Source organism: Myotis lucifugus, unplaced genomic scaffold, assembly GCF_000147115.1.
Source record: "Myotis lucifugus unplaced genomic scaffold, Myoluc2.0 scaffold_49, whole genome shotgun sequence".
In the NCBI taxonomy this organism is placed as follows: domain Eukaryota; kingdom Metazoa; phylum Chordata; class Mammalia; order Chiroptera; family Vespertilionidae; genus Myotis; species Myotis lucifugus.
The window spans coordinates 4,147,984-4,174,981 of NW_005871097.1; the positions used below are offsets into that span (position 1 = coordinate 4,147,984).

At 34.1% G+C, this 26,998-nt stretch overlaps 1 protein-coding gene across 6 annotated transcripts; it reads left to right on the top strand.

Annotated features, from left to right (window-relative positions):
* The first annotated feature begins 478 nt into the window (after positions 1-478).
* Positions 479-26,303, top strand: AP1S2 (adaptor related protein complex 1 sigma 2 subunit). Of its 6 annotated transcripts, none has more exons than XM_006088572.3 (6): positions 479-580; positions 998-1,176; positions 7,634-7,742; positions 8,319-8,456; positions 23,884-23,892; positions 24,797-26,303. In XM_006088572.3, exons 2-6 carry the CDS (start codon positions 998-1,000, stop codon positions 24,842-24,844), a joined length of 483 nt encoding a protein of 160 aa, XP_006088634.1. In that variant the 5' UTR covers positions 479-580; the 3' UTR covers positions 24,845-26,303. The 6 variants fall into 6 exon arrangements, with proteins under 6 accessions (XP_006088634.1, XP_023609469.1, XP_006088633.2 ...); XM_006088571.3 differs by lacking the exons at positions 23,884-23,892; positions 24,797-26,303 and adding exons at positions 19,982-20,031; positions 20,720-22,088 and having other exon boundaries at positions 482-580; XM_023753701.1 differs by lacking the exons at positions 23,884-23,892; positions 24,797-26,303 and adding an exon at positions 12,800-12,901 and having other exon boundaries at positions 480-580.
* The last annotated feature ends 695 nt before the right edge of the window (positions 26,304-26,998 follow it).

Consider the following 26,998-nt stretch of genomic DNA (forward strand, 5'->3'; position numbering starts at 1 on the left):
CTTTAAATTACCTTTGTAGAAACAATGCTTATTTGTTTATACTTAAGATCAGTTGAATTACAAGAAGTTTTTCTTGAAAATTAAACATGTAGACTAATCAACAGATTTGCATATTCCAAATAAATATATACAACATAGTATATGTAAAATACACTGGAATTCAGCATCCACTCCATCTGTAAATGCTATTTTTAAAATTTTTAAATGAAGTATTTTGTATAATGTTTTTGAATGTACATTATTAGGGCTTTTCAAAGGTTTATGTTCTTTTTCATAATACATTACCACTTTATTGTGTGCATATTTATGTTGGAATTTTTAAAAAGTGAGATGAGAAGGGATACATAAAATTAGGCTTTTATTAAGGAAAACGTGTGTTTATGGGATATTTTGGGTTAATATTTTAGATCTGTTTAAAATATGTAAGCATAAAAATAATATTGAATGTAAACTGTAATTGAAAAATAAAAATAAATAAAATAAAATATGTAAGCATAAACTGAAGAAAGCATTCTAAGTGATAGCAGCCTGCCTACAAGTAATTCATCCTGGAACAAGAACAGCCTAAGGGTGAAAAATAGTAGGTCTTCCGTTTCTTTCAAATGTACCTAACCCAGTTGATGTTAACAGTTCTCTTTTGATGCATATAGAGAGGGTGGAATGTATAGCACAGATAGACAATAGTTTCGTAAATTGCAAGAATTGTCTTTCTTCTACCACAACATTTTCACTTCAACTTAATGCCTGTTTTTCTTTTTGTTCTGCAGACTCCAAAACTAAGTGGAACAGGGTGGGGTGGGGAGCTCTGCATTTGGTGGGAATATATTTCTACAAGAATTTCTGGCTATTTTAACTGGCATAGAAATATTGATGGCTACTAATCATTCATCAGTTAAACTCCCTGTCCACCAAGCTTCTCTGTGAAACATGTCATCTTAATCTTAACTTTATTGAATCAAAGTATTGCATGTAATTTTGATTCTATTTATCTTAACAGATGCAGTTTATGTTGCTTTTTAGTCGTCAGGGAAAGCTTCGGCTGCAGAAATGGTATGTCCCACTATCAGACAAAGAGAAGAAAAAGATCACAAGAGAACTTGTTCAAACCGTTTTAGCACGGAAGCCTAAAATGTGCAGCTTTCTTGAGTGGCGAGATCTGAAGATTGTTTACAAGAGGTATAATTTTTATTTTTCAGAAAGGGGAAAGCAGAATCAAACGTTGGTCATTTGTAATCTGGAAATTGCAGACTTTTGAGAGAGAACAATTAACAAAGATTTAGATGAAAAAGGTTTTAAGTTAAAGCTTTGTATTTTTAAAAAAATAACTTGTTTTTATTACCCAGGCTAACATGATAAAATCAGGGAAGTTGTTTTAAAACTAATTATATAATTAAAGTCTTAATCATCTTTTTTAGAAAAATTCAATGAATTCATCCCTTTGCAGGGGGAAATAGAATCAGTATTTTAAATTGTGAGTAATTCTCTGAATTTAGATAAGCATTTTCTCCCTCTTCTATCTATAAAGACTGATAATTGACATGCCTTTCATCTGACTTTTAGAATCTTATTCATTTTTAAACACCTTGAATACATAGACCATTCGAGTCCTATAAATGTTTAAAAATTTTGTGTATATACAGGATCTATTAGTAGTGTTTATTGATTTGATGTATACTTGTTGCTGTGGTAGAGGTGTGATTAGATCTGATAATTTCGCCAAGAATAGAGTAAAAATTTTTAACACTTATCTTTTTAAAAAATGCATATATTTTTATTAGCAGCTGAAATTCTAAGTATATGAAAATAAATTTCTCAAGATTGTTCTAATCATGTTAAAAGAAATATAATTATTTTGTTTTTTTCCCCCTATTTCTTTACCCTTAGGAATAATTTACTGTTTTTAAGATACAAGGGTTGCTGCATGTGAAAAATTCTCTTCTATGGGGGAATGTGTAGAGAACTAACAATATGGACTACGAGGAGGGTTGAAGAGAAATCTGGGTTTTATCGCAGCTTTCCTGTATTCCACTCCAAGTGTGGATGGTACATATTGTGGGGGAAATAGAGGAGGAAGTAAGGGAGATTATAGGACATTGAGAATTTAAAAAATACTGTAGACCCCTTTCTCCAATAAAATGAATTTAGTCATCTTTGGGTGATTTTATATTCAGTGTTCGATTTACTACTTGTTGAGAAAAGTCATAGCATTTTAGAGCTGGGAAATGTCTTAGAATATCTAGTTAAGTGATTTTTTTAAATTGAGGTAACTTGACATATAAATTATATTACTTTTCATATGATTAAAGAAAAAGCTTTTTGCCCCAAGGATAGAGCCTTAAATGAAACAAATGGAAGTGGAGGTGCTCTTGTGGAATAAAGACTGGGATCCTGTACCCCTGCTCACTTGGCCTCTACCCTCTGTATAGATGGTTCCTGAGTTTGAAAACTACTACTGTTGATCAAACTTCAATTTTATTTTTTTTAAATGAGGATTTGGGAGAAGTGACTTGTCCAAGGTCATATGCTAGTTAGTGACTGACATAGGGGCTACAGCTCAAATCTTAAGCTTGGAGGCAAAGGATTTGACCAGTGATCAAAAAAGATTTGCTCTTCGTAATCAGAGAATGGGGTGGGGGGGAAGGACTGAGACTGGAACCTGAGGGGAGATCTGTTTGGAGACCGAATTATAATGAGTCCCTGAAAGAAGACCTCTTGCTGTGTGCTCAGCAGGTGGAAAGAGCTGTTACCCAGGTAAATTTAAGACTTGGTCACTGCTAGACGGTGGGAGGGCAGCGAAAGAAGGGGGGAAATGGAGGGATTCCACATTTCTGGTTCCACTGACAGGCTGAATGGTGAGGTGGTAGATAAGTTGACTTTGAGATGCCTGTGTGACTCCCATTTGGAGATGCCTAGTTTTCTTGGAGTAGGCATAGGCATGGAAGTCTGGGGGGTAATTCGGCATAATATGTTAGATCACCAACATTCAAGTAGGAGGAAAAGGGGGAGAGGGTAAGCATAGGGTCAGTAACATGGTGAAGAGGAGAGAGTCACTGGTGCCAAATGTTGCATAAAGTTCAATTACAGTAAAGAAAGACTATTAGATTTTACAGTGAGCATTTCATACAATGCCCTTTGTGGGAACATTTTCAATGGAATACAAGAGACAGAACTCTCCAAAAAAGGGGGGAAGAGGTGAAGACATTTAAACAGTAAGTATAGATTATTTGGGGAGCTTTGCTCTGAAGGACAGAAGAGGTGGTAACCAACCACAGACATAGGAGTGGGGGACAGGATTTTTAAAAAGATAGGAGACTTAAGCTTATTTCTAGATAGGGGAAGGAGTCCCCCGTGTGGAGGAGGAAAATACCAGCAAGGGAATGAATCCCAGGAATGGAGATTCCTGCAGCGGAAGGAAATGGCCTGTTAAACAGAAGGATGAAAAGCACTAGTTGGTGTTCTTACATGCAGTATTCAGCCTACCCATGTTGAGCCACTGACGTTTCTTTTAAAGGCTATAAAGGGAAATGTAACCTGACTCTGATACTTGCATCAAGCTCCTATAAATAAAAGGTGCACTTAAGGCTTTATCAAGATAAAATGTACATACAAAAGTTAAATTTAATCCGTTTTTCTATGCATACTGAAAACACCTATTGTACTAAGGACATATTTATTGGTTCACATAAACAGGTGATTATTTGTCCCTAGTCCAGCTGGAAGAGAAGACCTTTCAGGCAAAAGAATTACCACTTAGCTCCAGAGAAATTCTGAACTAGCACTTAGCTGTCTGTCTTCCTTCCTCAAGTAGTCTCCTCCACTTTATCCCTTCTGAGCATTTTGCATAACAATTCTCCCTGTCGGGAGGGAGCGGTGGGAAAGAAGTAAGGATAAAATTAGTATAGCTGAAAAAACCTACTGAAAGTCTGGGGGCTTGAGTTCTATTCCGCTTGTGCCTTTAGCCAGTTTTGTGACTTTGAACCAGTCTTTGGCCTTCGTTTCCTCATCTCTATAATAAATGCTCTTGAGATCTTTTGAAGACAGAATACTATGCTTTTTTAAATTCCTATTTTGTGCAGCATGTTATGGAAGAGGCACTGGATTAAAGTCTTAAAACTAAAAAATAATGCGTCTCCAAATTACTAACTTGAGAATTCCTCGAAGAGCACTGTATTGATTTTCTTTACTAACAAAAGAATTTTAATGACACCGTGGGTACCGAGAACAGTTTATTTAGTTACATTCACCCACCATCAGCTGATATTTAGCTGACTGCGGAGAAGTCATGTGTTTTGAATGTAAGAATAGGCACTTTCAGATGCTCTCTGAGTGCCAGTAATTAGAGTAAGCCTTAATCCACTCGCTAAAAATAACTAAACATACGTTTCTTCTTACTAGTCTATTATTAATTTTACTTCAGATTCAGACTTACAAATATTCACTAAGAGAACAAAATGAGCTCATTGTTCAATTTTTTAAAGCCATTTCTAAAAATAGGGAGTACACTTCAGGTTCTCTTAGTAATCTTTTACTAAATCACTATAGCAATTTTGATCTCTCTTCAAATCTGTTAAAATATTGCTCTGAATATGTCTTAATTTTTGCCAGGTGCTGGGTTACTTTATTTAATACAGTTCCTGGCTATAGTTTTTAATATAAAACTTGGGCTCTGGAGTCAAATCACTGTTCCTGGGAAGGTTGCTCAATTAAGCCTGGGTCTCTTAAATGCAAGTAATAAAAGTAATAATGGTATCTCTGGAAGGGTTTTTGTGAGGATTAAAATGGTAAAATATGAGGACTCAATGAATGTTACCCGTTATTATTATGTTTCTCTTTCTCCCCTAAGCTTTCCGGAAAGAAGTACCTTCTTATAATCCTGATAACTAGATGCTCACCTACAATAAAGAATTCATTTAATTTGGTTGCTCTTTTACCATTCTGAGCAAGAGCAAACATTAGATAATGTGTTGTGGAGGTGTTTTTTTTTGTGTGTGTGTTTGTGTTTAATATTACTGGTTGGTGCTTAAGACGCATCCGTCTGGTGATATTTTAGAAATATTAGAAGTAAATATTTAGAATTGACTAGTGTTAAAATGCTGTTGATTTGTAAGTAAAGAGGCAATACGGTGGTTATGGAGCAAGGACTGTGCAAGCATTAGATTACGTAACAGTAACATTGAAAAAAATCTTTTCATTGAGTCCATTTGATGCAATGGATATATTGAAGCAAACAAGACAAAAGGAAGAAACAAAAATAACAACTATGCATTCTTGAGACTTTAAACGCCTTTTGAAACTATAGAATGTTCTAAAGATTATACCTGTAAGTGGCTGTATAATGGCTTCATGGAAGACATAGTCACATAGGGAGCTGGAGCTGTTTATTTTATTGGGAAATTATGGCAAGTGAAAAAGAACTAAGTTTGAAAAGCTCACATCCTTTCGACAGAAGGTAACTGTTCTTATTATCCACAAACTAGACAGATTATTTCTAATGAAGTTGATACCATTAGTACATGGTGTAAAACGATGGCTGCTATTTTATTCGCAACTGAATACAATGAAAACTTCAGTTAGTTGTGGATTTGATTTGGATTTGTTTTGTTTTGAATTCCTATCTACTGTTAACATATTGGTAGCTATAGGGTATTACCAGATGAAATTTAGTTTTAAAAGTTCTTTTGGACAAATACTTCCATTGTATTAACTTAAATATTGCACTGTCACTGTTGATTTTTGCATCCTGGTGGTGGGGGGGGGGGCAAAAATGTGTATATTTTTAAGCTTAAATTAGACTGATTTAAGTTAAAAAATCTTATAATTAAAAATTTTGCCCGAAACTAGTAGTAAATTCTAATGGAATCATTTAGCACTCTGTTCATGTTAGCTAGTTATGTCTGGTTTTCAATCTAGCATTTTTAATATCAGTTCCTTTAATCTTTAGTTTTCTTAAGTCAGGGCATCTTAATGTGTCTTTTGTATCAACTTCCCCAAATTCAAAACTCTATTTGGTGAGCATGGATTCAGGAGGATGGAGAGTTATAATATCCCATTGCATTTTAAACAGATAAACAAACACAGGTTAGTGCTGGGAAAAAGAGGGAGAAGCTTCTTTGTTCAAGTTGGAGGTGGTGCCCTCTTATGTCCTTCTTGATAATAAATGAACACATTCAAATGCCTCCTACCCTATTTTAAATAAATGACTAGATGTAGAAGTCAGATAGAATGAATATGGCAAAAAGTCATGCCGTGTATGACAAGGGATGTTGGTGTGGTAGATGGAAAAGTGCCTGGAGTTAAGGTCTGAAGATCAGATTTCTTGTCCCAGTACAACCATTTATCAGGTCCTGTATTCTTGGACTTTTTTTTTTTTGTCTTCTGTAATCAACGATGATGACGCTTGCTGTTGGAAAGATCAAGTAAGATGAGATGTTTTTGATAATATTGAAATTAGTATGTTGTTATGTAAATAGTTATTCTCACACTGAAGAGCAGGAATTCATTGAATGGAGATTGTGCTCATTTATATATTTGCATTACTGCTTTGAGCAGTAAATTGCCCATTGTGTTTTCTAAAAATCACTTAAATGCTACTCAGCGAAAATCACAATCTCAACTGAAATTTGTTCAGAATGTCTTAGGTTTGTTTTTTTGTAAAGCCCTTAAATACACTTAAACCATTTGAAAATGCTCTTTTAATCCTCCTCAAAGGACTTGGTCATTTGATATGCCTTGAAGGATTGTATGTTAATAAGTTTTGGCTTTCTTGGGTTAAGTATAACCATTAAAATGCTAATTTGGAGGAGAATATGAGTTTATCAACCTTATTCCTTCAAGGGAGAATAACCTAGACTTCAATTCAACAGGGTAGAACTTGGAAAAATTGAGGCGAGGTCTCAGTTTCCTCTTCTTTTTGTCTAAGTTCTATAATAACTTGGAACTGTTGTTCTTTTCTTGGGGTTTATTGCACAATACTAGAAACTTCCTTTTTAAAAATAATTTATGCTGTTAGAAGCCAAGATGGTAGTTACCCATGGGGGTGGGAGGTTATGACCTAGAGAAGCTAGGAGACGGGGTTCAGTAATCTGTTTCTTGATCTGGGCGCTGGTACACGGGCAGGTTCACTTTGAAAACTCATTAAGCTATACATTTATGACTTGGGTTCTTCTCTCTGTGTATATTACACTTTAATAAAACATTCCAGAACATTGTTTTCACATTGACAATACCAGTAAGTCCTTCAGTTGGAGAGTTTATATTCTTTCCTGTTTACTTGTAGTTTGAATTAGTCATGAAGTGCATTTTGTTTTAAAATTAATTTCACTTCAGAACAACCTGGGTCAGTTATGCTTTAGTATCTACATAGAAAGGAGCCTGAAAGGCAGAAGAGCAAAATACTCTTTCTAGATTGTGTGATTGAATGATTATTATTATTTTCTTTTTTTGCTTGCCTATACTTTTCAGATTTTCTCTTAGGCATTTATTACATTTGTAATCTAGGAAAAAACTAATCTGTACTATTGTAAAAGAGGAAATAAGCTGTATAAACATGGGGTCTTTCACAATAGGATATGAAAATATATTTAGGAACCATGATTATAGGGTAAATTTTTTTTCACATTTGTTTTTGTTACAGATACGCTAGTCTGTATTTTTGCTGTGCTATTGAGGATCAGGACAATGAGCTAATTACCCTGGAAATAATTCATCGTTACGTGGAATTACTTGACAAGTATTTTGGCAGTGTGAGTAGCATTTTGTTTTAAGGAATTGAATGCCATAGTTTTATTTCTTTAATCTTTTCTATAACAAGTTTGATTGTCTTGGGGATTCTGATTCTTTGAAAGTAACTGTGGGAGAGAGAAAGAAAGACTCTTTTTTGTCAGTGTGCCTAGTCAATCAGTTAACTGCCAAAATTGCTTGACCCCACAGACCTATTCATTTAATTATGATGGTAAGAATGAGGTTTAAAATAGTGAAATAGAAAGGAGTCCAACTGCAAAGAGTAATATATAGAAGTGCTTAGTGAAGAATTTAGATTTTGTTGGCAGTTATAATCACATTACTCAGGAAATGGGTATTTGCAAAGATCAGCTTTTATGAGTAGAAAAGTTGCCCATGCAGAGTTGGTCTGACTTAGCATGTAGGCATTGTGTTTTCAAGTACTTGAGATTTGAAAATTAAACTGACTAAATCAATGATGCTTAGTTAACAAGATTGCCATTTTTAGAAAGAACTTAGATGGATTCACTCTGGTCAGATTTTATTCTCTATACTTATCTTTTGCTTTATTATAATTTTTTGTTTGTTTTGTTTTTCAGGTGTGTGAGCTTGATATCATCTTTAATTTCGAGAAGGCTTATTTTATTTTGGATGAGTTTCTTTTGGGAGGGGAAGTTCAGGAAACATCTAAGAAAAATGTCCTTAAGGCAATCGAGCAGGCCGATCTGCTGCAGGAGGTAAGCTGGGAGTTCTCTAGACACTAGCATGTTTTGCTTTTGTTAGGAAGTGTCAGTCATCTCTCATTCTTACACAGTTTCAGAAATTACTCTGAAGCATGCTCGGCATGCAGTGTCCGTGTGCAGTTTATTGATTGGAATATGTCAGTCATGTCAACTCCATTATCTATGGATGGATCATTTACTTTGAAAATGGTCGGTCATATTGATGGCCAGTTTTGGACCTCAAAAAACTAGAGTCTAAACCTTTAAAGGACAGACTAAGAAGGGAAAAGATTCATCAGATATTAACAGTAATTTGAGAACTCTCCATCCATTGTTTTGAATTACTTAAGATAACCCCTTTTCTCATTAATGTAGATAATCAGGAGTTGACTGAGATTATGGCATTTTCATTCCAAATTTCATCTTTTCACCTCATGTCCATTAAGTGCAAATGTAGCCAAGCAAACCATAGTGTTATAATTACTTTTTGTAGAACCCTATAGTTTTGTGTTAGGAAAACAAACTGAAAAGTACTTTTCTTTGCTCTTAGATAACAATACATGTTCTGTCAAGCTACTGCATTCTTATCTTGCCTTCATATCACTAGAGCCATTAATAAACCTCCTTCCCGTTCTAATTTCTACAGTTGTTCTGGGTTAACTGTGTAGTTGATACTTCTGTACCTTTGATTTCTGAAGTTTAAAATTTCATAGATAAGGCTACCTTTTCCTAAAAACTTAATGATACCTTAATTCAGGTACCAAGTTGAATTATGCTTTAGTGATAATTGTGGTTTTAATCAAACAAAGTTTATAGCATAAGAAGAAGGGACTACTCAATATAACAAATGTAGCATGTTTTCATTACAGTAACCACCAACTTGTTCTCTATATGTATGGGACTTTTCGTTTTGTTTATTCATATGTTTTGTTTAAATCCAATTTTTTAGAACTTCTGTTGTAACAGAAGGGTAAATCTCTTTTTCTCCATTATAACTTCTTAACCATTGACCTCTATAATCCCTCTGCATCAGTCACTGACTATGTCAGTTGTGGAAATTGCTCAAAGTTGGGATGACATCATCTGGGCCACACATATATAAAATATGAGACAATGCATTATACATTTAGTGATCTTGAGTTACCAAGACAGTGGTTAAGATACCTGCAAAAGTGAAGCATTTTATTAGCTGCCCTGATGCCATTCACTATTCAGTAGTGAAATGAGCATAGCTCCTCTTCCACATGTGTACAGTTTGCTACGGTGGTTTATTAATTGATTGCAAACATGTCATTGGGGAGAATTTTTTTAACATCAGGTGTGCTGATTGCAAGCTCATAGTCTACTCTTGTTAAGTTGGTTTTAGGGTTAGTACTCATTATTTTGCTGTTCACAGATCAGACTTTTCTAAAAATTAGGTCAGAACCAGAATCAATAATTGGAGATTTTCTATATTTGTCCCTTCCCTTGATCACTTTCATATTTCATTATTATGGAACTATAGTCTGTTCTATCAGATCCTGGTATTTCCTCCAAGTTCATTTCCTGATTAATTATATTTGCCTTAAAACATTTCTAAAGTTATTGAAGTTAAACTTTTAATTTTAATGGGGTTTTTTTCTGGAGAGTTTTTTTTTTTAGGGTATTGATATCTCCTTGTGTCTGGATTTTTTAAAACTGTACTGGGAAATTGCTAGACTTTAGAGTATGACAAATATGCTAACTTTACTTTATAGCATGTATTGTAAGTAATGTACTAGCTGATAAAAAAAGTTATTACAGGTCCATATTTATTTGTGAGAGAATGTATGTGAGTGTGTGTGTCTCTCCCCTATTGAAGTATTAGAGTAGTAAGTAATGTCTCCCTTTTTGAAGTAGTATTTTTATATCTTCAATTGGGGAAAGTAGGAATGGAGAGACATCATAGTATGACTATAGTCCTGTGTAAAATTTTCTTATTCATCTCACCCTAGTTTTAAAAAAATAACAAAGTCTCTTGTCTTTAGAAGAGAACGTTGGCTCTATTTCTCATCTATAACTATGTTTACATTTTTTTGGTACATAAACAAAAGTGATAGTACATTAAGACATTTTCTATTCAATGGTCTGAGTGAATCGTTTTTCTTAATTTTGCCATTCAGTTTTTGGGAAGGCAGAAGGTGGCTGGTCTATTATGAAGTTAGAGTGAGTTATAATACATTGCAGGTTAAGACCATTATGAAGCCAAGCTACAGTCTATATAGCTTGGGGAGTAAGGCCTCAGGTTAACGGGTTAACCTGTTATTCAGGTTATTCACCAACATACTGTCACATGAAATCTAGAGGTGACAGATGCTTGCTTGTTTCCTGAAATGGATTCATTTATATGTTGATACATGATACATGTTTACATTTCTGGAAGAATATTTGAAAATTTTGTTCATATCATAGCTGGTGGAATAAGATGAGAAAAATCATTCCACAAACTGCTAAAAACATTTTTATATGGACACCATGACAACAAAAGAGAAGTAAGATGATAGCTAATGCTTATTGAGCACTTAAATATGAGGCATCCTATACTAATCCTCAGGATGCCCTGAGAGTCATGAGAGCCTTTGCAACAAATGAAGTAGAGGCTCATTGGGTCCAGTAACTAGTCCTAGGTAGCAGCTGGCAAAACCAGGATTCCAAACCCAGGTATCCTAGACTCCAGAGCTGTGTGAAGTCTTAACCACTGTGCTCTTGTCATTCCCCCTAGCCCCCATTTGTGTATTGTCATGGTATGTATATTTTAAACATTCTGTTTTAAATACCAACTTCTGTGTTCCTCAGTAATATTATTTTAAAAATTCATCATGCTTCTGGACATTTCTCTGTAGTGAACAGAGTAGATGTCCAATGCCATCTTTTACTTTTTGGACTGGAAATTTCATTTTCCAAATTATTAATAGTTGGAATTTTAAAATTGGATATATACTAGATATAAATCATATATTTCAGATCATTTCTTGTTACATTCATCAGAACACATAGATCTAAAGTAGCTTTTTTGGTCTTATAATTTGGGGTGTAGTATTCATTTAGTTTATAGCTGTAAAGACAGCCTTAAATGCAGCCGTAAATTTGTAAACGTTTTAAGTAATTGATTTTTAACCTAGTTTTTCATGTAAAACTAACCCTGAACAACACGGGTTTGAATTTTGCAGGTCCACTTATATGCGAATTTTTTTTTCCAATAAATGCCTCTATTCCTCCATTGGGAGTCCCTGGGTGTGGAGGACCAACTGTATGCATTGATCTACATCATTTTATGTAGAGGACTTGACTGTCCTCAGAGTTTGGTATCCACGAGGGATCCTGGAACCAATCCCCCAAGGATACTAAGGGACATCTTGAGTTCTTGGGGGAGTCAAAAGTGATAGTACATTAAGACATTTTCAACTGCATGGTGTTGGTGGCCCTAACACCACCACCCCCCGCCACACACACAGTAGGTGGTTGTTCAAGGGTCAACTATATTGTGATTTTTCTGTTTGGTGTCAGGTTTTTTTTACTTAAATTAATTATTTTTAAACACCAAAGATGGCTTAAAGATATATGCAAATCAGAAAATGATTTTGATTTTAGTCCTTTTTAATTTGTGAAATATACATTTCTATCCTTAATTATGTTTATTTTCTTTAGAACAATTTCTTTAAAGTTTCCTTTTTACCCAATATGTAAATGTCATATAGTTTGTTTAGGTAGTCCTTCGTTTATTTAGGTAGTCCTTCTGTAGGTAAACAGGGTAGACAGTAGTGGATAAAGTAGATTTTCAATTAGCATATTATAGTTAATATTGAGAACTTAAATGTGTACTCTGATAATTGCTAACATATCAGACATTGCGATTAAGTAATAAAGATACCTTTTTTATTTTACTTAATTACTCGGTAAACAAGGGTTTTACTTTTGACAATTCTAGACTGAACTGTGTTTATTCCTTTTGGTATTCGGTTTTATGAATACATAATTAGATTTGGAGGTAAAGCCCAGAAAATTTTGTCCATTATCCAATTTTTAATGCTTGACTGTTGGAATTTAAAATATGTTTTCTTAACATGCCACTGGTACTTAACTAGATTTTTAAAAAATTAAAATGCAACATGCTGAGATTACTAAATTGACATTCTTTTTTTCCCCCTGTACTTTGAACATTTCTCCCCCCTACACATACCAATTAAATATCTATTTTAAGCTAGACTTTTTAGGGGGGTTGAGAGGGGGAGTGGTACAGTTGGATTCATTTTATTAACGTATAACAAAGGGAATATAGAGTGCATTTTCTTTGTAAAGTAAGGCACTTAACAGTTTTTCTTTGCTCCTTAATTTTATAGAGCCAGAATGAAGAATGGGGAGGTTTGTCTGAGGATATCTTATGATAAAGAGCAGTCTAAGACTTTAGTCCCTTTGACCCCCAACTTATTTATTGGTAACTACTAAATTTACCATTTTTGTGGCATGGATAAAATGGAGTGTTATGCAAAGACTGTTGCACGCGAGATGATACCAAGTCCTTGCTTGATCCGTGAAGATCCAAACTTAACTACTGGGCATTGGGCTTTAACCCTCAGCAGTAGATGCATGATGGTGTTGATCAGTGCTTTTTGAGATGTATCAATCTTTCTTTTTTATACTAACAGCATCGTTTTGAAATTTGTGGGGGTTTCCTTTTGAGCTTTGTTTGCTGTTGGTATTGTTTCTCACTGAAACAACCTGAGAAATGAAAATAAGTGAGGTACCAAAAGCAAGCATTACTCTCATGAATTTGCTTCTACTTAGAGATGATCCACTTTATGAATAGATTTATTGGATTTGCAGTTATTAACCTGCCTGTCTAGAAAGTGGTGCTCTATGGAAACTAGTGCTGGGGCTGCATGATATATTTTAGTACTATGCGATATTTTTGTGGAAGTAGTAATCTGTTAGAATGCATTAAGAAAAAGTGATTTCTTTAAAAAAATAAATCTTTTGTAATTTAAAATTATTTTAATAAGTACTTCTGGAAGGATTTAATAACATTGTCTTTTAATACAAAGTTTGGGTTTTTTTAATTAAAACTTTACTAATTAAGAATATTTTGGCATGCTATTGAAACTCAAGAATCTTACATTGTTTTAAAAACAGATAGATGCTTTCAAATATATATAATATCATTTAGCAGGAAAAAGCATTTTGATGTAAATCTATTTAGACAAACTCCTATAAATCCTTTACAATTACCACTGTTTATGTTAAAACCTTTAAGCCTAAGTCTTTTTCTTTTAAATTGGGTTAAAATTTAGCCAGGCTGTAGTCTTTTGTTTTTTTAAAATATATTTTTATTGATTTCAGAGAGGAAGGGAGAGGGAGAGAGAGATAGAAACATCAGTGATGAGAGAGAATCATTTGTCGGCTGCCTCCTACTGGGGATTGAGCCTGCAACCTGGGCATGTGCCCTTAACCGGAATTGAACCCGGGACCTTTCAGTCCACAGGCCAGTGCTCTATCCACTGAGCCAAACTGGCTAGGGCCAGGCTGTAGTCTTTTATGCTAGCATATTTTAATTTTCTTTTTTAATTCTCACCATAGGATATATTGGTTTTTTAAACTGATTTCAGAGAGAGAGAGAAAAGGGGAGGGGGAGGAAGAGAGAGAGAGAAAGAGACAGGTATATGCCTTGACCTGGAATTGAACCCGCAACCTTTTTGGTGTACAGGACAACGTTCTAATCAACTAAGCCACCTGGCCAGGGCCATATTTTAATTTTTTATAGATAAACGTCATTGGTCTGCTAGAACAAATTCTGTATAAGTGAGATGTGATTACATTAATCCTTAAAATGGAAAATACAGAAGGGCAGATACAGAAAAATCAGAAGGGCGAACAAATCTTGCCTGTCACTTTATAGTTTATAAGGAACAATTTGTCCAATGTGCTTGGTCACTTGTTTTCACGTTGCAGTCATTTTGCTCCATGTTTGTGTGTTTTTGAGCTCTCTGTATTTGTCTGCTTTTCAGAATTTTGAGGACACCCTTCCCCCACTGTTTGATTTTAACTCATTTCAAGCCAACTCTTGCTACTCTGGGTTATTTGTAATAATGAAAAGTTGGATAACTTAAAATATTCAGTAACCATAAACCTGATTTTCAAAAGTACTTGACAACCCACAGTAATAAATACATTTTATATCACACTAGTTACATACAAATAAACTGGAAAAACTTTTGTTAAATATTATACTCTTATTTTTTATTTTGTGATCTCACATTTTCTATTCTATTCCCTTTTTTAGTGCTGATCCTGATTTACTAAATTGATTGCATGAGCCCTAGGGTTGGGGCCTGCAAAAAAGCATATTACTAGCTATTGGTGATGATTTTTTTTCTTTAAAATGTGCTTTCTGAAAAATTTTAGGGTTTGAGTTCTTTTTTGTCCTACTGACACATTCTTTTTATTTTCTTCTATTGTTTCCTCTGTTGCTGTTTTTAAAAAATTCCCATTGTAGGAAAATTAACAAATACAGGCAAACACAATAGAACACAAACTTACTCACCAACCAGAGATAATTAGATTAACTCAGTAGTTCTCAGATGGAGAGATGGGCAATTGTGCCTCCTCGGGGGACATTGGGCAATGTCTGGACACAGTTTTGATTGTCACAACTGGTGGTGGGGGTGCTACTGGCATCTGGTAGGTTAAGACCAAAGATGCTGCTAAGCATCCAACAGTGACAAGGATAGCCCTCCCAGAACAAGGAATTACCTGGCCTCAAGTGTCAATGGTGCTGAAATCCTGGTTGAGAAATCCTGGCTTAATTTAACACCATAGAATATTTAAAGGTTCCATTTGTAGGTTGCGATTACATTAAAGACTGCTACATCTTTTCAATATAATTCAGGGTGGGATAAAAGTAGGTTTATAGTTGTTTCATGGAAAATAATACAATATTTAATAATAATACAAGAATAAACTCTGTGTTTTGTGTGCTTACAACTATAAACCTACTTTTGCCCTACCCTGTATATAGTCCAGAGTATAAATGACTAAATAGAAATGAATCAAAAGGTAGAAGGAGCAAGAAAGAAAACAAAAACCCTAAATATTATGAGAGGAGGACAAATATCCTTAAGAACATGTAAATTCCTGGAAAAATCACCTCTGTGATTCACCAAAATTACTTTACTCGATAACCAGTACTGGGGAGATAACCTATGGTTGCGTTCAGCACGTGCCCACAGCAAAGCTTGTACGATGTCACTACATAATTTAATTTCCCCCAACACCCACCAAATCTGTTAACATCTATTAAGGTAATTGAGTTTTACCTGGAAACAGAATTGAATATACCCTCCAGGCAGTTAGAGTCTGCTCATTTTGCCATCCACATTAGGGATTTGATAATTTCTTAAAGGAGGAATAGTTAAATGATCAGAATTAGCACATATAGGCTTGCATATAGACTTTTTGTGTGTTTTTTTATACCCAATTAGCCTTAAAGAACTTACTTAGTAAAGATACTTAGAGTTTAAAATTCAGTGACTCCAAGAAATCGTTTTTTGGAAAATCCTGATTAAATTTAGCACATTTCAAGTTATGATCCAAATGCAAGAACAAGACAAACACAATTACCCTAAAATATGTGTCAAACTTTCCATATAGTCTAAAGTTATATTTGCTAAGTTAATCTGCTTTAAAAAAATTTTAAAGTACAGTTAACTGCCAGAGAAAGTAATGTATCACTAACAGGTTTTAGAGCAGGGTTTATAGAGATGTAATTAAGTTATCTCCATCATTATTTTTAAGACAAAAATTAAGACAAATATAATAGAAATAGATCAACAACACAATAGAAAAAGACAGCAGTACCTATGAATAAGTCAATCATAGGTGAAAAGACACAAACGGTCCTTTTGCTAAGAGAATATAAATTAAAATATAAGTTAGACCTACTTTTGGTTTGTTTCTTCTTGGATTGGCAGAGATGAGAGAGACCCTCTTGTTTGTTGCTTGTGAGCACTTAAACTTGTATTCCATTTTGGAGAATTAGTTTGGTGATCTCTGTTAATGGTTAAATGTATATACCTTTTGACACATCAGTTATACTTCAAGGAATTTTATCCAACAGAAATATACAAATACACCAATACACAAATGTACAAATTCACCAAGACACATGGTCACTTTAACATTAAGCCTTTGGAACATACACAAATGTCCATCAATGGGAAACAGGTTAAGAAAATTACAGGATGACCATACATGAAACTGTTATCTGACTATAAAAGAAATGAGATCAGTTTCTATGTAATGTTATGGAAAAGATACTCAAGGGATATCCAGTGAGAGAAGATTTAGGAGCAGAACATTAACTTAATGGTATTAACTCTGAAAATGTTTGAGCTTCCCCCCCCTTTCCCTAGAACTGTAAAATAAGCAGGTATTATAAGTACATTATAAGTATAAAATATTTTATTATTTTTTAAATGACAAAATTCTGTGTGAATGGAAGAGTATACATTGTGTTGATCCATTAGGTAAAACTTAAGAGTAGAATTTGCTAGAAAGAAAGTTTCAGCATGTAAAGTGAAGCATTTGTGTACTCTACCATTTTAGATACCATCTGGAGCAATTATTGCTCTTACCACCCATTACTTACTTAATGTAAAAAAATCACTTGATTTTCCTAATGCCTCACAACTGGTTGTGAAATAACACTGACACCATGAGCACTGTGCACCCTGTCATCTAAAAGGTACTTTAAAAAGTGCTTCTTTTTATTCATTGTTAAAAATAGATCTTAGTGAGTTTGGATACTCTCTGGTCCTTTGGCCCTTTGTTCTTCAGCACAGGGAATAGGGTTCTAGATTTGGGAGTAAGGACTTTGCTACAGAATTCAGTGAGAAGTATTACTACTCATTGAAGTAAAGGACTTCTGTATTCTAGAACATGAAGGACAAAGGATATCACTTTATAATGCAAGGAATAAATGATGCCCATTTGCAAGAAAAAGGGGAGTAGAAATGTGATTTCAAATTACACTTATTTATTTTCATTAAATGTAAATTATTTTCTCATTGACTACATTGTTACTAGAAAGAGAAAATCAGAGATTAGGTTTTCATTTTTGGATTCAATACCACTAGTTTACTTTAGCAATTCTCATTTCAACAAGCCTTAAGCCTTCAGATAATTGCTAGCTTGCCAGTTTTCATTGTAGTTTTCCCAGATCACTTTACTTTGCATCATCAGCCTTGTATGGTGAATGTCTGGGGAATTTTAAGGTAATGGGTTTGTCTTTTTTAAGGAACATGGGTGGTTTTGAGAACAGGTGTAACTTAATTCCTCTCAATGTTTGTTATCCTACACTTCCCACTCCATCTGGTCCTTTTTGTAGGGGGGTGAGAAAAAGATTATTCTTAGTATGGAGGAGAGTTGAACATATGTATACTAAGGAAAAGGAGCTAATGCAGAGACTGATGAAAAACAGGAATAGAATAAAGGGAAACGTATATTGGGAGGGTGAATGGGAATGGAATCGAGCACTGGTCTTGGGCAAGTCCAGTTTTTCCTCCTTTCTTGAGCAGATAATGTGGGAAAGCTGTAGATTGCTTTTTTCCTCACGAGTTGGTTGAGTGAAACTGAGAGTGTTGTCATTTTCTTGGCATTGAGAAGCTACATCAGCTAGTGGAGAGCTGCTGGGGACTGTGGAGAGAAGAAAGAGGCAGAAAGCTTGAGGGAAATGTTGAGGTTTGGGAATAAACTTAATGGGGAGCAAATCAGTGATGAGCGTAAGGATTGCCCAGGATTGAAGGCCCATTTCAAATTGAAAATAAGTGCCCAATCTTTATTCAAAAAATCGGTCTCCAAGAATCTGTACTAAGGGCAATTTTTTATTTGTATTTGTGTAATACAACTGGATTAAAACTTTTTCTATTTTCATTCTGGCCTCTGTTCCCACATAATCTACATCACTGATGTTTTAGCGTATTAAGAAATTCAGTTTGCTGAGAAGTAGAAGATAGTAGGTCTAATTCTGCACAGGGTCCCTTGTATGTTAAGGCAGCGTTTACTCTCACCCTCCCTAATTCTAAATATAAGTGTTCCATAGCTCCTAAGAGGTACTGGTGGTACAAGGGCCTAGGATACTGGAGTCATGTTTAATCCTTGGTTAGTAATGGACATACCTATCATTGTTAAAAATCAACCTTAAATGGTCATTAAGACATTTGTTTATAGCACATTTTCAGACCCTCACAGTCTAAATGGGAAGTTATTTAAAATATGTTATAGCAACTTAAATGTGGTAAAAGAATACATTATTTAGGGTTTCTTTTCTCAAAGGATGTTTTTCCAATAAACAAGGTTTTCTTTCTATGAAGACTATTCTTCACAGTTGATGAATGCTAATTTCTTGTTTAAGTAAAATAATCTGGATCATTGGCTATAAAAGATAGTTTGGTTTATCACCAACCCTTTCCTAAAGGTAGTGAAAGGTCTGTCACCTTTGAGAAATGTTCCTATAGAATTATTTGTTCTCTTTCATAGTAAGTCTCCTCTGGAGAGGAATGGCTGTATACTCAGCCCTATTTGGAAAAACTTACTTTCCTTTTAATGGCATAAGCGCTCCATGATATAAAATTAAGAGAGAAAACATAGATTAAAAGCTATAATATAAGTACTCAAAATCATTGGTATTATTTAGGTGAAAGGTTATTTGACAGACTTAAACTTTTCTTGTTCTCTCTCCAGAAAACAGAATGAATGTGTATCACAGCAAGAGTTTCATGGGGTGTAAGAAAGCATACTAGAATACGTGCTGGAGTACTGACATGCATCAAAATGTAGTAGGATATATAATTCAGTTTGCAATGATAAGTTCGTTATTTATATTTTAGCATTATCTGAAAAGTCTAATTACATTAAATCCCAAGGGATAGTCCCAATTATTTAATTTAACGGATATTAGGGAATTTTGCTCTTGTAATGATCCATCATTATTTTTTTTCACACAGAGAATACTCAAAGAGGTTCATTGGCAAAAAGTATTATTAAATACTGTGACTCACTAATGCTATTGATACAGATATAGAATTCCCTTGGGAAAATGAGAGCTTCCAGAAGAAAAGGAAGCATTTGGGGGTTTAACTTATTATTATTATTATTTTAAGCTGTTTCATTTCAGTATAATCTATTCTGAGTGGGGGGGGGGAAAGGGCAGTTATCTCTTTAAACTATTTAGGAATTATCTGAGGATTAAAATTTAACTAGCTTTTCTCTTCAGATACTTTTGTATTTAATGGTTATTTTGTAAGGGATCTATTACATACTTTACTGGAACAATTTGCATGACTTTGTAGCCTAACATTTCAAAGTGCCAAGTTGAAGAAATATTAAAATGAGGATATTTTTAAAGCACTCATATAAGAGTTTTAAACTTTTTTTGAGTCACAAGTATATTGGTGGGGGTATAATCCCAAGGAGTCTGAAGGGCCAAGGTTCCTCTTCTCAGAAAAATCTGCACATAATTTTGCCTCTAGTTTCAGGAGGTTCTTGGCGTCTCTAGAAATCCATCTCCGGACACTATAAGGTCAGTTTAAAACCTCACCTCAGGTTACCTGTGAGAAACATCTTTTTACATACATTTGTAGGCATAGACATTTAACAGATCTGTTTGGAGATTTCTTTAAAGGATTGTTTTAAAAGTAATATATCCTTAATCTCAAAGGCCTAGTCTTTGGATGTTTTTGTTTTTTTAAGCTAAGTGAACCGTTAAAACCTCCATTGCTACTTAAAATACAGATGGGTGACTACTTTTCTACTTTTTCTTGGGAAAGATTTTCCTTTAGGGTCTACAAAAGTGTTTATGGTCACCTTAGGATGTGATGATTTTCATTAAGGGTTTAAATTCTTTGACTTAGTGGAATGAAATCCTGATGAGCTTGAATGTACTGGTGGGAGGGAGTAGATACTTGCATTTTCAGTTAACTCAGCATTGACCAGATGACTTAGACTGAAAATATTTTAGGATTCTGTAGGATGTAGGTCATTTTGATTATATATCTATATCTATAGATAGATAGATCTATATATATAGTAAAATTAAAAGATGAGTGTGAACTCCTGGACATTGTTTAGTAGTTAAAATATTCAGCTATAAACCAAAGAACAAAATCAAAAATTTAACTTTTCTTTACTGTGCACTAAACCTTCTAGAAATCTGATTGTGTCTGTCAGTTTGTATACTGTGTATAAGAACATATGCATTTCTTTTGTAGCCACGTCATGAATATTTTAATGTCCCAGTGTACTAAATGACTACTCGACGTGTATGCAGACTCTTACAGAGGAAATAGAGAGCTGATATACTTATGAAAGAAAATATCCTCAGCTTGGTGACCATCTTATAATAATAGAATGTTTCAAATCAACACCTTTACAATTGTAACTTTGTTCCTCTTTTCTGTTTTATTTTCATTCTTTATGTGATCTTGATGTAGCTTATTCCTGCTTGCAGCTGGTTTAATTTCTTCTTGAAAAAAAATGTGACCTATGAATGTTTTAGTAATATTTCATCTTAAACACATCCATGTCATTTGTGAGCCATTTGTGATTAATCTTGTTAAGAAGAAAACCTAGCAATCATTACAATGTTTACCAAAGAAAATACAGCTGAAATGCTAGGTCCAAATAATCAGTGCCATAATATATAGTGTGGCTTGGTGTTCAAATGTGGAAAAAAAACCCTATATTTAGTGTAACTGTATTACAGTCTATATGACCTAATGTGTTTAATGTATCACATAAAAGTATTCAGAAATACAAGAAAGTAAAATCTGTACTGTGACATAATTTAAGGTAAAACACACAGTTTTTAAGAAATTTGTAATGCCACATTTATTGAAGATCAAACAATCCCTTTAAAAACTAAACAGAAAAAGCTATGTCAGAAAATCTGATCTGCAATATCTATTTAATAGTAAGTAACCCTTTCAGAGCATTAATACTAAGTATATATAGTCTAATTTGAATATTCAGTTTAAATACTTATATTTGAATAGTTGTGGTTTTATCATATAGTCTTCATTTAAAATTCTTATGATTTATTAACTATGGTTTTATGTTTCTTAATATTGATCATTATTGTTTATACTTTCAATAAAACATGCAACATACTTTATTACAAAAGGAAAGTACCAAATAATTCATTGTTTATACCTAGAGAGTTCAAAGCCTGAGTTAAGTAAGCTATCATTAAACAGTAAATTCAAAAGATGCTCAAACTGGTTTACCGCTAAAGGAAGACCATGAAAATGTGTATCAGGCAGGCATGCAGATCAGTTCTTACCATTACCATGGCACCTAGATGGGCTATCAAATGAGAAATTTAGCATTATACATTGAAAGCACTGGGAAACATTGGTCTTTCATTTCCATTTTCCCCTCCATCCCACCCTGCAATGTATTATTTATCTGGTTTTAATGATGCATAAATATGCATTGTCTCATGCCTGTTTGCCCTGGATGTTGTGTGCTGAGCTATAACAATATGTTGCTTCTTTTGTTTTCTGTATACAGCGGCTTGCTTTAAATAGTAGATTCTGAAATAGCTTTCCTTGCATGTCTAAAATAAAAGTATTGCATGTACTTTGTCTCATGTGAATGACTTTTTTCTTCTCCATTCCTTTTGATAATGTATTTTACATTTGTTTTTCCAGCTAATTTCTTTTAATTGTGGTAAAAAAAAAAACACGTAACAGAATTTACCAGCTTAACCATTGTTAAGTATACAGTTCAGTAATGTTAAGCATATTTACATTGTTGTGATAGATCTCCAGAAATTTTTCATTTTGCATAACTGAAACTCTGTACCCATTAAACAACTCCTCATTTCCCTCTTCCCCCAAACTTTGGTAACCACCATTCTACTTCTATGTTTTTATGAATTTGACTCTTCAGAAATAATTTTTCTCGGTAATTTTGAGCTACAATTTCAATGTGAACATGTGAAAATTATATTTTTTTATTCTAAACACAATTTGAAAGAAACTCTAATATACTACCTGTCAAATCTCAAAGGAATAAAATATGCAAATAATTCTTTGAATCTAGGCCCTTTAGAAAGGACAAATATTTTATGTATATTTGATATGCAACATGGTTCTCATTGGGAAATGCTATATAAGATTGCAGGCAGTGAGCACACAGGGGAAATCTGGCCAGCTCCAGGGAATTAGGATGAGGGACATTTTTACATGGGTAACTACAGAACTGAATGTAGGCACCCTTTTAATGAAAATTATTTTTAAATTGTTTCATTTTACTGTGTATGTGATTCAGTGCATTTTATGTTTAATGCTAAATATTAAAAATGAAAGAGATTGGCTTATATCACTCTTTGGGAGTGTTACATAATTTCCATTGGATTTTCTTTAAAAGCTATATCATGAAAGTTGAGACATGCAAATAGAATAGTACTAGGAACCCTCATGTACACATTGCTCAACTTCAATAACCATCAGCAGAATACTCTGATTACTTATTTCATCAGCCACCACCACCCCATTTTGCCTCAGTATTTTAGAGCAAGCCCTAGACATCTTATCATCTTTGAAACTAAAGTATGTATCCCTAAAAGATAAGTACCACACCCCATAAGATTAAAGGTAATTCCTAATATCGTATTCCTGGTTCATTTTTTCCCAATTATCTGAAAAACAAGCTGCCTCCCTAGCTCAGCAGGTATTGTGTCAATCTCATAGCCTGAAAAATGTATTTTTATAATTGGTTTGTTAGAACCAGATTCCAACAAGGCCCACATTGTATCTAGCTGATGTCTCTTATGTCTCAGTTTTTAATGACTCCTCTGCTTTCTTCCTCGTTACCTTCTTGTTAACTGAGTCACCAATGCTGTAAAATTCCCCCCATTCTGTATTTTGCTGCTTGTAACCTTTTGGCGATGTTTAACTTTTCTTATCTTTCATATTTAGTTCTGTAGTGTGGTTAGGTTGAGGTTCAATTTTGGAGGAGCAAAAATACTTCATAAAAAATAATCGTTTTTACCAAAGCTGATTTTTACCCATTTTTTTCATTAATATACAAACATACTAAAGGTCATCATATGAACTTCATATAGAGTTGGTTTATAGTGCTTCGTTTGCTACTGAATGATAAGTACCTTCATTTAGATTTCAACTGTGTAAGCTATCAGCTAACAGATGTTTAGCACTTCCTGTAAATCAGGCACTAAAACTTATCTCCCTTAATCTCTACACATAAAGGTAAGTATTATTGATCCTTGCTTTCCCAATAAGGCAACAGACCATGGAGTTTAAGTGTAATTTAGTTAAGATTATTCCATGTAGTGTTTTACATACCATCTAATATATGGATTTATGATTTAATATATTTTTTTCTTTATTTTGTGCTGTACCACAATTAGGATGCAAAAGTAAGTAATTTATTATTGGATACTAAAAATTACATTGCTATCCTTCATGAAAATATACTATGCTTTTTAATTATAAAATTGTTGCGAGTAATACTGAAATTTGATCTACTTGGTCCCTTTATATTTCGTGAAGTGCAAAATCAGCCACTTTGGGAATTTTTTAAATAATTTTTTTCTAGATATGCCGGCTTTGTCTTCCTTTGATGTTTAAAAATGAGTATTGGTTGTTACATATGATAAAACTGCCTTTTATCCCAGAGCATTCTTTGTGTGTATGTTGCCTCCACTGAAGTCTGGTTGCCCTGGGGAGGTTTGAGGAGGTGAGTTTCTGAAGCTCTGCTGGGGTCAGTTGAAGTGAAAAACTGAGTAAAAACTCTGAGAGGAAGACATTTCTATAAATACATGTGACATCCCCCCCCCCCAAAGCATGGAAACCAAAATTATGTGAAGAATTGGGAGAACTCAGGTTTTCCCCTGCTTTTTATTTAGGGGGCGGGGGGTTAAATTTTAACACTAGGATAACTTACCTTTCCTGTAGATAGATAATTCGGTAGCAATGATTTCTTAAATTGCCAATGGGTTTGACTGCTTTTCGTGTTACAGCAATTATTGATCAGTAATCAATGTAATACTTTCAACAAGATTTAAAAATTTTATATATATATATATATATATATATATATATATATATATATATATATATATATATAATATGCATGCTGAAAATATTCTGTGGCTTCCAATGTATGGGATACAAAACCCTAAATAACCACTGGCTCACAGAACACGCCCATACCACTGAACTGCTTTCCTCCTTCTCTGAAAATTGCAAGTCTTATGTCAGTTTCACATTCTCAAGCCACCCCACATCTGCTTACCAGAGTCTCACATTTTCCCTCCACAGGAAGCTGAAACCCCACGTAGTGTTCTTGAAGAGATTGGACTGACATAATTCTCCTCCCTTGTTGATGACTTCTTGTGGCATTTCACACACTGTAGATGGTCACTGCCTTCATGTCCATGTTAGCTAATGGTGTAAGATGTCTTGTCAGTATTACTGTTTCACTAAGCTGCTTCATTCAGGCCTACACAATTTTTTTTAAAGGGAATTTTGGTTAATCAATTGATAACTTAAGGGACTTACATGAATTAGAATGATAGAGAAAAAGAAAGGTACCTGGGTATTTTAAGGTTTATACGTCTGTTTCTCTTAATTGGATATCTTAAGAAAATGACAATCAGGTTAAATACATTTATTAATTACTGTCTTTGGCAAAGGAAACTTACGAAGCCCAAAGCCAGTGCACTCCCAGTATATATGAGAATAAAGGGAATTGACATACCACATATCAAATGAATGAAAACTATGTTGAAACTTTAAAATAAAAACATCAAATTTATACCAAAGACCCTATTTGGAAACTACATACCTAAAAACAAAGGGAATACACATAGACTAAATTGGAATTATACCGTTTTACACTGAAAATTCTTTGGCATTCCAAACCTGGGATGAAGAAGAGATTGATTGTTTGATAATGGTGAGCATATTATTTTTAAGGCCAACGAACATTTGACTCCTGAGACAAATTTTGTGGTCATAATCATTAAGTCACTTAGTTGGATTTGGATGCCCCAAAATAAAATAGAATGTTGACTTGCCAGGAATTCTTCATGACAGATTCTTATGGAAAATGTTACTCTCTTCACAAAGTGTTGACTATGTCATTTAAAGCACTAAGGTTCCTTCTGGGGTGCTTGTTGCAGCCAAATTTATTTTGCCCTCCTTTATTGCTTCCTGCTACTTAGAAGTGCTATAAACTTTAGGGAGCTTCCTGCCCTTCAATAGCAATGAGAAATAGTTATGAGAAATCTTATAAAAATATAAGCATACCATCTTTCATATAAAAGTGAGAGCTGAATGAGGTAAAATGGCATTAGTAGGCCCTATATTTTAAAGAGCTATTTCAATGTCACTTTTATACATACTCCATATGTAAACACATCTTCACGGTTTACACTTTCATTTGTATTTGCTGGGCTGGATTAAGCTTTCTTGTGATTGTGACCAATATTCAGGCCATGTGTGCATTGTCTTCATCACATCGCCAATTAGTTGTAATAAATGTTCAATGTACACTATTGTAGTGTGTTTTTATCTATCTCTTCCCAAAAGCTTGTCAAACTATGGAGAGTTGCTGAAGGAAAAATTCTAAGGTCTTTTTTCAGTAACGTTGAAAATTCACCTCCATTTGAATGTGGTGATTGTTAAAAGCACACACAAGATAAATGGAAGATATAAGGAGTCTTCATATACTTCAAGTTCATTAAAAAATAATGTGGATTCCATGCTACAGAGAGCCTATCTGCACATTTATTTTCAATCAATAAATGCCGCTTTTAAAACCTGATGCACTTGACTTTTCTACTCTTTCGGAATGAGCAACTCCTATTACTCCAGGTAATAAAAAGTATTCCAAAGCAACTGGTTCCCCCCACCCTTGATCCCATGAACTGGAGGTACTAGCACACTCAGAACAAACTAATTTTGCCAACTACTGTGTCATAAGCAGCAAATCAAAGCTTAGTTAAGGGACCTCCTATTAACTATAGGTGGGGAATGTTAGATACTTAAAAGATAAATATTTAAGAATGAGGAAACAAACAAAAAAAGAGACAAACAGTACATGCCCAAGGGGGCAGGAGGTAGAAATACCTATGGACCAGAAAAAAACAAAACAACTATCATCAAATTAAGTTGCTAGTCTGCTAAAAAAAAAAAACAGTTCTCGATTTAAAGAGCCTCTGTTAGCCTCTAAAGCATTGGTTCTCAACCTTCCTAATGCTGCGACCCTTTAATACAGTTCCTCATGTTGTGGTGACCCCCAACCATAAAATTATTTTCGTTGCTACTTCATAACTGTAATGTTGCTACTGTTATGAATCGTAATGTAAATATCTGATATGCAGGATGTATTTTCATTGTTCGCAACCCACAGGTTGAGAAGAGTCTAACACAGTGATGCTGGACCTTTTGAGCTCGGCGTGTCAGCATTTTGAAAAACCCTAACTTAACTCTGGTGCTGTGTCACATATAGAAATTTTT

Excerpts from the sequence above, each read along its gene's own strand:
- AP1S2 (XM_006088571.3), top strand. The coding sequence starts at position 998 with ATGCAGTTTATGTTGCTTTTTAGTCGTCAGGGAAAGCTTCGGCTGCAG. Across the intron at positions 1,177-7,633 it reads CTGAAGATTGTTTACAAGAG|ATACGCTAGTCTGTATTTTT; the intron begins GTATAATTTTTA and ends TTTTTGTTACAG. Across the intron at positions 8,457-19,981 it reads AGGCCGATCTGCTGCAGGAG|TTTCAGGAGGTTCTTGGCGT; the intron begins GTAAGCTGGGAG and ends TTTTGCCTCTAG.